This window comes from Cupressus sempervirens, chromosome 4 (assembly GCF_028749045.1).
Source record: "Cupressus sempervirens isolate cs-2001-9-10 chromosome 4, ASM2874904v1, whole genome shotgun sequence".
In the NCBI taxonomy this organism is placed as follows: Eukaryota; Viridiplantae; Streptophyta; class Pinopsida; order Cupressales; family Cupressaceae; genus Cupressus; species Cupressus sempervirens.
In genome coordinates this window covers 96,964,199-96,980,946 of record NC_143121.1, presented here as the reverse complement: position 1 = coordinate 96,980,946, position 16,748 = coordinate 96,964,199, and the positions used below count along the sequence as shown (strand labels likewise).

The 16,748-nt window shown below is 35.6% G+C and overlaps 1 protein-coding gene across 2 annotated transcripts in view; it reads left to right on the top strand.

Annotated features, from left to right (window-relative positions):
* Window positions 1-8,116, top strand: part of LOC149560108 (AT-hook motif nuclear-localized protein 10-like) — a 66,314-nt gene extending 58,198 nt beyond the window's left edge. For both annotated transcript variants that reach the window (XM_089824511.1, XM_089824510.1), the window contains 2 exons: window positions 7,274-7,435; window positions 7,521-8,116. In XM_089824511.1, coding sequence (XP_089680637.1) covers window positions 7,274-7,435; window positions 7,521-7,745 — 387 coding nt within the window. In that variant the 3' untranslated portion in view covers window positions 7,746-8,116. The remainder of the gene's footprint in view (window positions 1-7,273; window positions 7,436-7,520) is intronic.
* The last annotated feature ends 8,632 nt before the right edge of the window (window positions 8,117-16,748 follow it).

Below are 16,748 nucleotides of genomic sequence, written 5' to 3'. Positions count from 1 at the left end.
TTGAGCTGTAAGAGATTGTGGATTGTAATCACTGGATAAGAATAATATTGGACTTGCTATTGGTGGACATAGCCTGGGGATTGGGTGAACCACGTTAAATTCTCATGTCTTGTGTTCTCTGTGCAATTTATTATTTTCTGATATTGGTTATATTTGTATGTAGTTGTTATTTCTGTCCGTGGTTAATCCTAACATGCCCATGTGGCTTTGCATGCCATTTCCGAATATTGTAATTCCATTATTTTAGAGATAATAAGAAGCCAATTTCATGTTCTTGCAATTTGCTGTTATTTCTCTATTTCTATTGTGTGTTTGTGTTAATAAGAGTACCCTTCATCAAGCAGTATTGAGAAGCTATTGTATTCCTATACATCATATGCTGTTACCTTGCCTACTATAGGATCTGGATGACTAGAAAGTCGAAAGGAACTTGATTTGTATCTCATTTCCAGTTTACATATTTTCCAAATATATCTTTAGGGTTGAATCACCAAGTTACTGTAGAACACAGATTTACTACAAGAAGAGGGCGGGGTGTGTGTGTGTGTGAATTAGGAATAAGTAAATCTTAATCCTTATCCAATTAAATTCCCTTAATCAATTGCTTCCAGCTGAAAACTGAAATAAAAACAGCGAACCATTGAAGAAAGATACAACACAAGGACAATTCACTAAGGGATGTGAATTTGAAAGCCAAGAAGGGAAAAAACCAAAGTGAGAATTGGTGCTAGGATCTACTGTCCTAATCCAGCCTTCCAAAGAAGTTTTCATTACATCTTTTTAAGAGCATCAACCTTGAGGAGTCTCCAAACCCCTGTTATTAGAGCATCATCTCTTATAAATATGAGCACCTACTCAATTTTTCTTAAGCACCAATGTTTACAAACATAATTCATCAACCTGAGAATTAACTGAGAATGTACATGAATGAAAAATATGCTTTCTGCGATTCTCCTTTGAAATATGAAATGCCAAAAATATTCTGATTTTGATATCAATCTGAATTTAAGTACATGAATTTAAAATATAACTTTTGCAAATTGAATCCAGTCTGAAACAAATCAATCACAATTGCTCTGCAAACCGTAACTGTTCAATAATGATCTGCACATATATCTTAGAAGAGTCTCAGTTATTTATATATATTCTGTGACAATTTCTGAAAATATTACTTAAGAGAACTTTTAATATGTGAATCCAAAATACACAACAATACTCTTGTCTGTTATAGAAATATTATTGCTGCTCTCGAAAGCACAATACATATACGCTAAATCTCAAGATTCGAATTCAAATTCGAGTTCAGCAGCCATAAAATTTGGATGAAGTTTGGCAAGGGTAAGAATTAAGAAAAAAGTTCAGATTAAATTCGCTTTATATAATTATATACATATTAATATAAATAAAGTATTGAATGAATTATTAAAATAATTTAACAATATATAACTAGTTAAATATAGCATTTAAAAAAAAAAAATCAACAATTTTATCTAATAGGATTTTTAATTTAGAGATTTTAAAAAGTACACTGATAAATAAAAACTATAAAATATTAATATAAAATACAAACCACAGATAAAAAATATAACCTTTAATCTGATTTTCAGTTTATAAATGAATAAAAAGATACAAATTGTAAATAGAAAATATAAAATACAGTATAAATAAAATCTATTTTATAAACTACACTTCATATACCAAATGGAAAGTTTTAAAAACCCATAAAATTAAAATATAACTGGACTGGAGAAAACAAATTAAAATGCAGGTCTTCACACAACAATATGGCAGTGGCAGCAAGAGCAGAGTCACCAGCCTCAGTTTGCCAGGTTCAACAGTCTGCGTTAGATACTTAGCCGCCCAATTTTGCCTAATATCTTTTTCAAATCCAGAATTCTTTTTTGCAGACTGAGTTGCTAATAATTTTTATCCATGTTGTGTTGGATTGTGTAACCATTACTAACCAATTCTTATCAGACTCATCATGTGTACACAAGTGGGGAATCCTGAGTTCCACTGTATCATCTGAGTTAATAACTTGGTATTGTCTTCAAACATAATATTGTCAAATGTTTTTTGAGTAGGTAACTTTTGATATGCATAAATAAGAAAAAAGCTAAATAATGTTATTTTTTTACACTTGAATTCCCTGAGATGAGGACAAAACCATTGATTTGATATGGTCAAGAGGCATACCCTCTACTACTTTTTCAGTCATTTCTAGAAGCACCTAAGCTTTTAGTCATCCTGTTTGTGGGTAAAAAACAGCTGACAATAGAGTGGAAGGTGAGCCAAACAATTTTATTGTAGAACAGGATTTTCCAATGATGGGTAAGCTAAGCCTTCAACATCTTACTCTAGCCTCAGTATTTTTTCCTTCAGTGAAGGGTCCATTTGAAGATTGATCATCAAACAATGTGTATGATTTATCTTTGTTTCTCAACAATCTGTCATTGAAACAAAGGTCCCATTGAAGTAATACAATCACATGATGATATTAGCAAAGAAGTAGATAAGATACATAGGCATTGTAGGGAAGAAGTGAGCATGACTCAATAGATAGATATATCAATATGATACAGATTACAGCAATAGATTTATAGTAAAGATAAATTTTCACCCTTTGATTGGTCTTTTAATACCACGGGACATTGAAACAGCAAATGAGGAATAAGAAATATATTGGTGAATTCTTCATAGGTATATCCAAGTCAAATACAAAACAGCTCTGCTGTACTATACTCCTTGCCAAACTATCCTACTAAAATACTATGCAAAAGGAGGCTCAAAAGCCAAGGATTCTCTCTACTATTGTAAGTTAAGTTAACCAAGGATGCATACCTGACCAAAATCAGGCCATCCCAAGTTGAAAACATCTAAGGGATGCAGGGATGCCTCGGCAGTCTGCTCTTCCATCCCGAAAGTTCATTAAAAAACCCAATACATTTCCGGTAGGGTTGCACAAGTTTGAACAACAAGGGACGACTACTCATCCTTGAGACAAGCTGGGTATGCCTATGACATCTCTTGGCAATCCCAGGGACAGTTAGCTGTCTCTTACAGTACAAGAGCCCGCACAGGTCTTGGAAAAAAAACTAAACCTAAAAACAACAATAAGCATTCAAAACAAATAAAAACTGCAAGTTACGAGATCCCTGCATAGAGGCCCAGATCCTAATTACAGCGCAATCAGCTACTAATTCCTATTCAGCCCAGATTAGCATTCTAACCGGGCATCCAGATTCCTTGTGGGTTCCTCATTTTAATGTGATGCCAATACTGATTCCTCTTGAATTATGGCTGAATTCCTGTCGGAAATGCACAAGGAATCCGAGTTCCCGGCCAGGATCTAGGTGGAATCTAGAGGATTCTATGGATACCAGTGATAGGTATCACCTAGAGCATTACTACTTTAAACCATTCCTGATTGAGCTTAGGGTTTCTTGATGCTTAGTAAGGCCCTAAAGACGTTTCCCAATGCTTAGCAAAGGCTTCTTCTCTCTACTTCTCTAGGTATATCCTAAGTTACCAATTCAGATGTAGACTCTGAAATGGATGCGTGAAGCGGATGCAGGAAGCGTGATTTTTTTTTTGCGAGGGATGCGGATGCATATGGATGCCTGTGTGTGTGTGTATATAAAATTGCTAAACATTATATATTTAATTGTCTATTTGCTGTCCCTCACAAAACACCCAACATTGCTCACACAGGGTAATATATAAATGTCTTTCTGCTGGGAGTTCATTGAGTGGTAACTGCTGTTACAAATTGTCTATCAGCTGGCCATACCAATCTGGGCAATGTTGGGAGTTTTGTGAGAGCCATCAAGGTTGGAGTAGGACTTCACACATTCAAAGGCTCTATATACAATGTACATACCTACTGGAGGGTCGTACTGCCACAGAAGGAGCTGTCTATGATAGGGACTGCTACAGTAGTTCCATATAAGTCTGAAATACTCCATTAAAGGTGTTGTACAAGATGATTGAGGTCAGTACCAGGCCTGTAGCTGAGTTTTGGGCAGTGACTGAGTCTGACGGAGTTCTGGGCAGTGATTTGGTTAGTAAATAGAAGTTAGCACTCAATAAACGCACCCTGCCAGCATCCAACGCTCTTCCAAATGCATCCCGCATCTGTCCGCATACGCTTCCGCCTCTAGGCTCCAGGAGGCCGCATCAGTAACTAAGGGTATATCCTATCACTAGAGTTTGCAACTTCCTCTCTCCTAACACTTGTTAACTCAACTTAGCATGACCTCTACCTCATTTAAAGAAACATTGCAGGGGTGTGGAGGTGTGCAATCGAACTACACGGACTTCCTTGATGATCCATTTGATCCCTTCCAATGTTCATTGTCTTACCGTTTCTCCAAATCTCCTATTTATGCCTTGTAGCCTTCTAGCACTCAATTGTGCCTCCTAATTGGGTTTTTGGGCCTTAATCCTGAAAACGTCCAAACAACCCCTCAAATTAATCAATGTTATATACCCTTTTGGATTCCCCACAAAATTTTCTTGGTCTCAACTTTTGACTCTATTCATACATGCCCTAACTGGAAAGTGAGGGATTAAAAGGGTTTTAGGGTTTTCAAGGATCAACTGTATACTTCGGTTTCAAAACCTTGGCAAATGGATTCAAATCCAATTGGTTTTCAACATGAACTATCTTTGGACATTGTCCTAGCTTCATCAAACAAGATTCTTCAACTTTTCTTCCCCCCTTGCAAGTATAAGGCAAATCTATGTGATCAACTCCTGGCCGGGAATCACACTATGTTGCCTAGGGTATCGCATGAAAATTAGCAGATTGCATCTTTTTAATTCCAACCAAAAATATGATAATATAGACGCTCCCTAGTTGCATTCCTCCAAAAGCCGTACAATTTCAACGGTGAGAAATGAAATGGGAGTCCATTCTCTCCCGTTTACTCTATACAGGCCAGTGACTGGCAGTGAACCAAAATAATTTTTAGCACACCAAAACTCAACTGCTAACCTCACCAATATGTACAAAGATGGAAAACAATGTAAACCAACTATTCACACCAAAAAGACTTGAAATGTGATCCATTAGAGCATAGATATCCAAATTGCAAGTATCATTGGTGATAACAGTTTGGCAGTCTTTGCATTCAACTTCTCAGTTTCGTACAACCAACCATACAAAATGAGTCTAGAGGGCTTAAAAATACCCATGCCTCCGATCCCAACTGATTCTTGGGCGCGCATAACTGCCTGGCCATGTTTTGCCAAAGGTTGCAAAAAGTTGTCAACATGTTGCAAAAAAATTGCTAGTTGTCGTTGACAACTTTTGCAACTTTTCAAATTTGCATGTTTCATTGCCAACCCAAGTTGTGAAATGATTCTTAAGACATTCTAAGGCTGTCTATGCTCAAAACAAGCATTTCTACCATTCAGATCAACCTTTTGAGTCCTAGGCCCTATTTGGCCACTTTGACGACATTTTACCTTTACAAAGCAACTTTGGGCAACTTAGTGCCAAATTTGACATTATCTTCTAAGGCACACCAAAAACACTTAACCACACACTTGGGACTTCCTAAGGCCCCTTATTACATCCTTGACTCATACAAGAGTCATCAAGCCAAAATTTGACCAGGGTTTTGCATCTACCCTAAGGTGCTCCTGCACCAACCAAGGCTGTGGGTGCCCAAAAAATGGGCCGCACATTCCATTTGTTATTTACTTTCAAATCTGAAAAGCATTTAAGACCATAATTTTGGTCATTAAGCATGTATTTGGTTATTTAATGATCATTCATTCATCTCTCAAGCATTATTCATCCTTTTTACATTGTGCTACAGCTGAAGCATTTTTTCTTTGAAGGCGAATCTTGATTCCTATGAAGATAATGAAGATGAATCTGGATAAAATATATGAAATATGGCTTGCAATTGAAATTTTCATTGTGCAATGACATTTTGAGACTTTTGCAATTTATGGATATGATATATGAGGCATTTTATATATAATTGTATTGTCAATTATAGATTTATGATTATCACATCTATAACTTAGTATTATTATTATATGTTTGAAGGTTTGAACCAATGATGAATGAACATTGAACATGTTACATGTATGAATCTATGCACACACACACACACTAACACACACACACACACACATGAACACACACTCACACACACACGTGTACATGTATGCATTTATTTGAAAATATCTATATGCATGCATGGGGTTGTTATGATTTGTTTATTTAATAATACATTGATTTTCTTGATGTGTTTGCCTTTCTTCTATAGATGCCTCTTTTTGAGCTTTCCATGTATTTTAAAATACTCATAAATTGCATTTAAGACCATAATTTTGGTCATTAAGCATGTGTTTGGTCATTTGATGATCGCTCATTCATCCGTCAAGCATTATTCATCATTTTTACATTGTGCTACAGCTGAAGCATTTTTTCTTTGATGGTGAATCTTTAATTCTATGAAGATAATGAGATGAATTTGGATATAACATATGAATTATGGCTTGCAATTGAAGTTTTCATTGTGCAATGACATTTTGAGACTTTTGCAATTTATCGATATGATATACGAGGCATTTTATATATAATTTTATTGTCAATTATAGGTTTATGATTATCACACCTCTAACTTAGTACTATTATTATATAGTTGAAGATTTGAACCAATGATGAATGAACATTAAACATGTTACATGTATGAATCTATGCACATACGCACATACAAACATACACACACACACGTGTATATGTATGTATTTATTGAAAATATCTATATGCATGCATGGGGTTGTTATGATTTGTTTGTATAATAATACATTGATTTGCTTGATGTGTTTGCCTTTCTTCTATAGTTGCTTCTTTTTGAGCTTTCTATGTACTTTAAAATACTCATAAATTGCATTGATTGGGCCCCCTTTAGAATTTTCAATAGACGGGATCAATAGTAATATGAACTGATCAGGCCCAAAGTTTTAAATTTTTGCTCAAACAAAAGGGACATGATATCAATCACCTTAACCTTTTAAACTTTAGTGGAGCTTGTGTCCAGTTCCATGATTCAATGTTTAAAGACCATGTTTCAGAGTATTGTCACAAACATTGTTTCATTTATGGCTTTTTTTCATTTCCTTTACTTTTTGTCATGCAGGTTCAGGTTAAGATGTAGCTATGTTTCTTGTTTCTAGTTAGTGCCTTTTGTATTGATGCTTTTTTTGTCTGGATGCACAATTGGAGTTTATGTTCCATTACTTCTTTCTGCAGGGCCGTTTTGATATAGTGTCATTGTCCGGCTCATTCTTGTTAATTGATGATAATGGAGCACGCAGTAGAACAGGTGGGTTAAGTGTTTCATTGGCTGGCCCTGATGGTCGTGTTTTCGGAGGTGGAGTGTCTGGAATGCTAATGGCAGCCACCCCAGTGCAGGTGACATATGAGTGAGGTTCTACAATTTTGATGCTTGGTTTGGTTTGTTTTTTGCTGTGTTTTTATGCCGTGCTTTGTAATGCAGGTGATTGTAGGGAGCTTTCTTTTGGACAACAAAAAGAGCCAAGGCAAGTCTGAAAATCCTGAATCTTCATTTGGCTCGCTGCATTCATCTGCTCCAGGACATCTAGGAGCTAGACATCCAGCTGCAGGTAGTCCACCATTGAAGCCATGCACTGGTGCTTCAGGTGTTCATGGTGTTGTTATGCAGCCAACTCACAATTTGGCCACTTATCAGTCAACAAGCTAAAGCGATTCCCTTTTTTTGGGAGAGCCTATGCATGCCACAAATGTTAACGTTTCTTCTGTATGGGGGTTAGCTGTAAAGAGGCTTTGAATCTTTCTCTACAGCTAGGTCATCGACCATATTTATTAGAATTGAGAAGCTAACTTCCATTAGGCACTACATTGTGCTGTAGTTATGTGCAGCACGTTTGGAATCTTGTCAAAGAGAATGTTGTTATTTTTCTAATCTGTTGCCAACTAACTGAAATTTAAAGCCTAATATGACAATTGTAGTGGCTGTGGGTACTTTCAACCTTCTGAATCAATCTGTAAAGTCCGAATTGTATCATTTCATGCTTTGACAATAGATAAAGAACCACTTGTTGTTCTTTACAACATGCAGGTACCATCTTTTATGTTGCCGCCGAGATCAGATCTTTTATTGTTATTGCATAATGTGTAGCTGTAGTTTATGTATGCTTTCCAAGATTTTATTTTATTTCACTCTGTATTATGACTCAGGGATTGTATATATTAGCTTTGGTGATTAATTGTTTTCTCCCTTTGTTGGGTTTCTATGTCAAACATTTACGATGTTTTCACTCAAACATTCCAAGCAGCTAAGCTAAGTAGAATTTCTACAGACAGCTTGGTTTGATCCAGTGTATTTGAGGTAACTTGAAGTAAGCGCATAGTTGTAAATTTGATCAATTAAGGTTTATTAATGCTAATATTTTGAAGGCTAAAACTATAAATAATTTATGACCATCTTTAAGTAAATATCAAGGTACGCTTATCTTGAATTTTATAAAATTAATTGCAACGAAAGGTCTTTCGAAAACATGTACTTTGGAATATGTAATCTGTAGCAATAAACTTCTTTTGAACAGTGATATTGCTATCAGTCTTCAACTGTGTTGTCGTTGAGTCAAATTCATTGACTCATGTCTCATGATTAGTGGTTCACAAATCTCTCATGAGAATGAATGGAAAACTTAGACGCTCATTGCACCTAGGTGACACACCGGGACTTCCCAGGAGGTCCCCTGTCCTATTACTATTAAGAGCCCTCCTGAGCTGGAGTAGTACTGGGATGGATGACCTCCTGGGAATTCCTGGCGCTTCACTTCCACGAGCATCACCTAGGTGCAATGAGTGTTAAGTTTCCCATCCATTCTCATGAGAGTTGGGTTCTTGTGAACCATACTACTCATGAACCACTGGTCAATGAGTGTAATGTGAAAACTACACAGTTGAATCTTGATAGCAATATCACAATTTGACTTGCTACAAAGAATACCTCTGACTTGTCAATTGATGGACTTAAGCTTCTTTATAATGAATGGTTTATAATGCGCACCACTTGTTCAAGGTTTTGGAAATGAGGTCTCAAGTGAGGTGGGCTTATCCTTTGAGCAAACTACATGATTAAGTGCGCTTGAGCTGGAGTAGTATCAAGATGGGTGATCTCCAGAAGCCAAAACAGTTCACCTCTTTGAGCATCACCTAGATGCAATAAGAGATGGGTTCTTGTGAACCATTACCCATGAAATATGGGTCAATGAATTTGACTTTAAAACTATAGTTGAATTTTGAACAATATCACAATTTATCTTGCTGTGGAAAATAACTACTACTTATCAATTCTTTTTCAGTTAATGATGTGTCAGGTTAGGAATTGGAAGTTGGCTGACAATTTTCCATCTGTAAGAATCTAACATGTATTTTGCATCTGTAAGAAGCTAACATGTATTTTGAGTTGCTTGTTGAATATCATTTCATGATATTGATAACAAAATGATATATGCTTCTGGTTCATTCCATTTTAGGATCAATGCATATAATAAGCTAATTTTTATACTCGTTAAAGTGATTTGCGAAAACAAATTGTTAAAGTGATTTGCGAAAACAAATTATAAGGAAAAGTTATGTGACAATTGGTGAACTGGTTGAAGCGAAATGTAATCTGCCGTAGTATCGTAATTATACCACAGGCAAGTACTTGGTTACATTTCAATTTTGTTTCAGCGGTTCTTGTATGTTGCATAATCTTTGAAGTGAATGGTACTTAACAGTAGTAATTTCTGGCAAATAAGTTTTCTATGATAATTCCTACTCAACCCTAAAGCTCGATAGATAGATGGTAAAAAAAGGTTTTTTTTAAACACTTTCCAAGCTACCTCATATGTGACTCAAAAGGGCTACTTGTTCCTAGGCAATTAAGCTTTCACAAGACAGTTCCTCATATTACATATCATAGAAGATGATATCTGCTTGGGTGCCACGTTTGCCCAAAAAACTGATATAATCGAAGCTGGATGATAGCTCATACACTGAAAACTACTGAAAAGATGTATGGGTACAATAAAATGAAAATTATGTTAACATGATGAATGCATATCTAAAATGGTGAATCGATGGTTAGGTTTATAACACCATGTTTTTTTAGTTGTCAGTTTGCATCACTCTATGCTTTTTGATAATGGATGACTGGGTGATCTAAAATGTTGATTGGAAAAATATACAAAGTTAAAACCAAAATCAATCATACAATTCTTCAAACAGACGATGGAATATTATTTGTTACTACTGATACTGAGAAAATATTAAAAAATCTTATTTATTCATGAAAGAATAGTCGGCATCTTTAGCCGAGGGATAATCTTCTATAGCGCAAGCATCTCAGAAGTCACAATACCTGTTACTTGAAAGAAAGCTTATTGAAAGAAATCATATTAGGCATCATTAAAGTGATGTATGAACTTTCAAGTTTGATTTATCAATATTTTTGTGTTAAAAAATTTCTTGCCGGAAGACCATTCTTGGAAAGAGAGTTTTCTGTCGATATTATACATTTAATCGATTTTAAAATTTGAATTTCGTAGAAAGCATTCGTTTATAGGACGGAAGTTTGTTATTGATAAGATCCATAAGTGGATTTTGGACCTGTCAACTATAAAAAGCATTTTCTGACAGTAAGTTGGATTCGGCAGGGTCTAAACTGAGCCTGTCATGTTAATTTGCTTGGGACACAGGCTTTGCGCGTAACATGCTAAGCCCAGGCTTTTCTGCTAATCTGATGTTTATTGTCTCTTTTTGTCTCTGTTGTAAATGGTCTTTTTGATCGGTCTCTGTAAAAGGTCAGCACTTTTGTTTATGCTGTTTGTTGTTCTTATTGGGACTTATGAGCTATGGTTAAGTGAGAGACAATACTAATTTGTTTATATATATATATATATAAAATTATAGGTTGATGAGTTTAACTTAAAAAATTGCACAATTGAATTCTAAGAGTAAGGGCAGGTTCTCACGTGACTGCCAAGCTTATTTTCATTACCAGTCATTGCCCAAAAAATTATAGATTTTTGCTACTTATTTCTTGATGAGGAGATAGTTTCCCACATCAAGTCAAATTGTGATATTGCTATTAGGATTTAACGGTGTAGTTTTTGAGTCAAACTCATTGGCTCATGTTTCATGAGTAGTGATTCACACAAATCCATCTCATGACAATAAATGGAACACTTAGCACTCATTGGAATCCCAATACTACTACAACTTTGACCGTGCTTAACTATGGAGTTTCCTCCATGGTTAAACTTGCTTTGCTTGCAACCTCATTTGCAAAACATTCACGAAGTGTTGTGTCTTATGAATCATTCATTAGAAAGCCCCTCAAGCTCATCAATTGATAAGTAGGATATAGTTTTCCATAGCAAGTCAAATTGTGATATTGCTGTTAGGATTTCACTATGTTTATTTTGATTCAAACTCATTGACTCATGATTCATGAGTAGTGATTCACACGAATCCATCTTTCATGACAATAAATGGAACACTTAGCACTCATTGGATCTTGGTGATGTTCATAGAGGTGAAGCATTGAGACTTCTCAGAAGGTCACCCATCCCAATACTACTACAGCTTGAGCGTGCTTAACTATGGAGTTTCCTCCATGATTTTAAATCCACTTCTTTGTGATGTGGAGCCTAATTAGACTCCGAGGTTAATTTCCCCCCATATTATTCGGTGTAGTTTCTTCTAGATTATACTACAGGGGTTTGGGGCCAACGCCTTTATGCTCTAGGGGTCAAGGGACAACACCCCTTATGAGTTCCTAGGGCAGCGCCCCTTACAGGGTCTTGTGGTTAGCGACCCTAGGCGCTCCATGTCGCGATACAAGGTGGGGTTGAGGCACAACGCCCTCGAAGCCAAAATGAATTTACTATTGTAAAAGGCATAGGAAGTTACAATTTTCTATTAGTCGGCTTATTCTAGCCCTAATTTGTAAGCAACAAAATGCTTGTATAAAATGGCTCAGGGATAGGGATTTCGTAATGTATGATGCGATTGTAGCTTCTTGTGGCAGTATTGAGTTGTAAGGGATTATAGATTGTAATCAAGTTGTCATCATTGGATGAAAATGATATTGGACTCTTTATTTGGTGGACTTAGTCTAGGGATTGGGTGAACCATGTGAAATCTTTTTGTTTTGTGTTCTCTTTTGTGTGATTTATTATTTTTTGATATTGATTATATTTGCATGTAATTATTATTTTTGTCTCATTGATCCTAACAAGTGGTATCAGAGTAAGGTTGCTTTTAGTTATCCTTTGTAGGAAGGTCTCACGATTGAGTGAGAGTGATGAAAGATAATGACAAGTTAAAGGTTGAGAAGTTTAATGGGCATAACTTTTAGTTATGGAAAATGAAAATGGAGGACTATCTTTATTAGAAAGATTTATGGCAGCCATTGCAAAGAAAATCCTTGAAACTAACTGCTATGACAGGTGAGGACTGAGATATTTTGGATTGAAAGGCACTTGGATGTATTCATTTATGCATGGTGCAATCTATGACATTTAATATTACAAATGCTAAGACGATGAAAGAGTTGATGCAAACCCTAGCGAAGCTGTATGAAAAACCCTTCGCTTCAAATAAGATATTTCTCATGAAACATTTATTTAATATGAAGATGACAGAATGTGGATTTGTTGTGAATCATTTAAATGAATTTACTGCAATTACCAGGCAATTATCTTCTATAAATGTTAATTTTCACAAATAAATTAGGGCTCTCTTGATTTTGTGTTCTTTGCTTGAAAGTTGAAATGACTTGGTACTGGCTATGAGTAACTCTGTTTCTAGATCTAATACTCTAAAATATGATGATGTGATTGGTGTTATTCTGAGTGATGAAACTCATAAGAAAAGATGAGGGGGATCTACACTAGGAAGTGTTTTGAATGCACAAAACAGAGACAAAACGAAGGGAAAGAGGTCTCAATCTCGAGGACCAAGAGATTGCCGGTACTGTGGGAAATCAGGGCATAAGATTATCACTCATACTCATTCTTCATTTCATCAACAAACTTACCACTTGCTTCATTATTACCTCCAAAGATTATACCATGAACAAATATTACAATGATTAATAATCCATTCTCAATTTCTTTCAAAGACAAATTACTATTTGTCATACCTTTCACAAATACCAATTTACCAAATATTTGTCCAATCTTGCATCCCAGGTTCTAAGTGCTTTCTTTAGACCATACAATGCTTTCTTCAATTTGCATTTTGTATCCTTTTTTTCTGTCAAAGGAAATCCTTCAAGATGCTTCATGTAAAGTGCTTCCATTCTGGCAATAGGGAAAAATGTTTCTTCATAATCTATACCTTCTTGCTATGAATATCCTTTTAATACCAGTCTAGCTTTATTCCATACAAATTCACCTTGTTCATTCATCTTATTTCTGAATACCCATATAGTTCTTATAACATTCTTGTCTTTAGGTCTAGGCACCAATTCCCATGTCTCATTCTTCACAATCTGATTTAGTTCTTCCTTCATTACTTGAATCCAATGATAATCCTTGCATGCCTTAATTGTGCTTTTTGGTTCAACTTGAGAAATCAAACATAATTCCTCATGTAATCTATTTCTTGTCATCACTCCTTTGTCTTTACTTCTAATGATATGTTCAACGAGGTGATTCTTTGCCAAGTTCCCGTTAGGTGTAGGAGTTGCGACCTCAACTCTTATCTCTTCTCTTGGTTCTGATCTCTGTTCACCTCTTTGAACATCATTCTACAAATCATTGTTGGTCGAATCTTCAAAATTTTCTTTAACAAGTTTAGGATTATCTTCTTTGTCATGAGAAATATGATCCATCATTCTCTCTTTAACTCTAAACTTTTTATCCACTTTCACATTTGCACACTCAACAATTGTCTTAGTTATCTAATTTAAACATTTATAAGATTTTCTTTTCAATGAATAACCAAGGAATATGCCTTCATCACTTCTTGGATCAAACTTACCAATATCATTATCTTTCTTTATGTAACACTTACTTTCAAAGATTATAAATTTTTTTATTGATGGTGCATGTTCAAACCATAATTCATAAGTAGTTTTTTTTGTACCTTTTTCGATTTGCACTTTGTTCATGGTGCATACTACTGTGTTGACCGCTTCTCTTTAAAATTTCTTGGATACATCATTCTCAAACATCATTGCTCTTGCTGCTTCTGATATAGACTTGTTCCTTCTTTCCGGAAACCCATTTTTCTCAGGAGTCTTGGGTGATGATAAATGTCTCTTAATTCCATTTTCTTCACAAAATATGTTAAACTCTCTAGAAGTAAGCTCTCCACATCTATCTAATCTCAAACATTTATCTTTACACCAAATTCATTCTTGACTCTATTCTTAACCACCTTAAACTTTTCAAATGCCTTGATTTTTCTTTAAGAAATACTACCAACATCATTCTAGTGAAATCATCAACAAAAAAATCATAAAGTACCTTTTGATAGCCCTTATTTTCACTATGCCAAAAATTTGAAAATTCATTGTGAAAATACTTTGAACTGTGTTGCATTGTTAGGGTTTGTGTTTTATTTGTTATTAGTTTCTAGAAACAACCCTAACCTGGTTATTTTTTGCCCTAGCCCAATGTTGAAAATTTATCCCTAGTGGAATAATGTGATATCCTAAGGTTGTGTCTTCATCAGTGTCATGAAAAAATTCATTAAAATCTACAACAGTTTTTACCCTTACCCTAGGTTTTATTCCAAGCGAGAGATTGAATGTCATCCGTTTCATATGTTATGATCTTACGATCAAGGTTTAGGCGTCTAGTTGTGAGCTTAAAATTTTCCTCTCCTAATGTTACGATGTAAGGGTTAGCAGAGGATCATAGGGGTAATGTGTTGAGTCTCCTGATCTTAAGATATGATGTAGGTCATAGCATTACAAGTGTTCAAAATAAGGTCTTTGATCTTACGATTCCCCTTGTGTCGTGTCATCTTAAGTGTTTGATGGAAGGTTTTAAAATCAAGGTGTATGATGTTACAACAAACAGGTGATCGTGGGATCACAAAGACAAAAATGGAGGCTCTCGACCATACGATAAAGTGGTGATCATAAGATCTCAAGGACATAAAAGTGCAAAGGGTTGTGGAGAGTTTTGATCTTATGACAGGGGGAGATCGAGACATTGTTAAGACTTTCAAGGAGACCTTTGAAGATACAAAAGGCTTATGATCGTAAGATCGTGAGAGAAAAATATGAGGTGTTTGATGCCACGATAAAGAAGTGATTGTAAGATAAAAATGATAAAGTAAGGTGGGGCTAGGCACATTTTGCATAAGGTTTTGAGACACGTGGCAGTTCATATTTTCTAATGCTACGAGAAGCAGTAGATTGTAAGATCTCAAGGGCAATTCAATAGCTTTACGAAGCTACGAAGTAGTGTTAGATTGTGAGATCATGAAGATGAAAATTGATGCTTCCAAGGCTATGATAAAGAAAGGATAACCACCGTCGTGTGGTCATAGGTCAATGATAGTAGCTAAAGGTGACCTCCGATGTTAAAAAGTCAGTTTAGTGACTATGATCGGGAGGTCATAAGGAACTAAAAGTGGAGATACAATGTTACACCAAAGTAGTGCTCGTAACATTGTAAGGGTGTTAAAGGTAATGGTTGAAGTTATGAAGTGGTCCAATAAGCCATGATCGTAAGATCGTAAGGCAAGTGAAGGCAAGATAAGATGCTATGAAGGGGTTTGTTAATTGCTCAACATAACTTTGCGGCTCTTAAAGGTGTTCATTGTTTCTGGTGTTACAATCTTAAGATACACTATGTCTCATGAGATCATAGGATATTTAAGGGTAAGTTTCGAAGACACGATGAATGGTTTATTATAGGATCGTGAAAGCCATTTTCAAGGCTTACGATAATGTGATAAATGTTTGAATTCAAAGGACTGTAAGATCGTAGAGCCGAATTTCCCTGCCTAAGATGATATGAAGAGCTCTTCTTTCATAATGTATCATAAGATGGTAAACCCTAGTTTGACATAAACAAGTGAACTTTACTTCTCTAAGATGGAATAATGACATAACACCTGCGACCAATGAAATTTGAGAAAAGTACAAAAGTTCCTGAGTTGGATAGTTATGTGGACGCTCCATTTGAGGTGATAGACAACATTGAATTTAAAGCTCGAACATGCATAATATCAATGCACAGAGAAGATTGATGAAAGTATGCACAACATAAAACATTCCATAATCTAGTAATCTGTTAGCGTTTGCAGAGAGAAGAAATTTCAGAGTAGTTGCAGAGTATTCTAGTGTGAGAAGATTATTGTTTTCAACGCTGGCTGTAGAGTGTTCTAGTCTTCTAGTCTACTTTCAAGATGTCTAATAAGGAGGTGAAAGAGATTCAAGCTGCAAACATGGAAGTTGCAGAAACTTCAATTTCCAATGGAGGGAAAATTAGGCAAAAGAAACCTAATAGGTTTGTTGAGGAATGGATCAGGTTGTTCCTAGAATCCTCTAATGCCATCGGTGCAAATGATCATGATTTCAGAGACCCTTATATATTTTGCAGAGATGCTACATTCCATGGAGTCATTGGTTATGAACTTTTTGGATATTTCTACCATAACCATCCAAAGAAGATCCCAGTGCAATCCTTGGAAGAAGAATATGGCAAAACTTATCTTTCCAAAG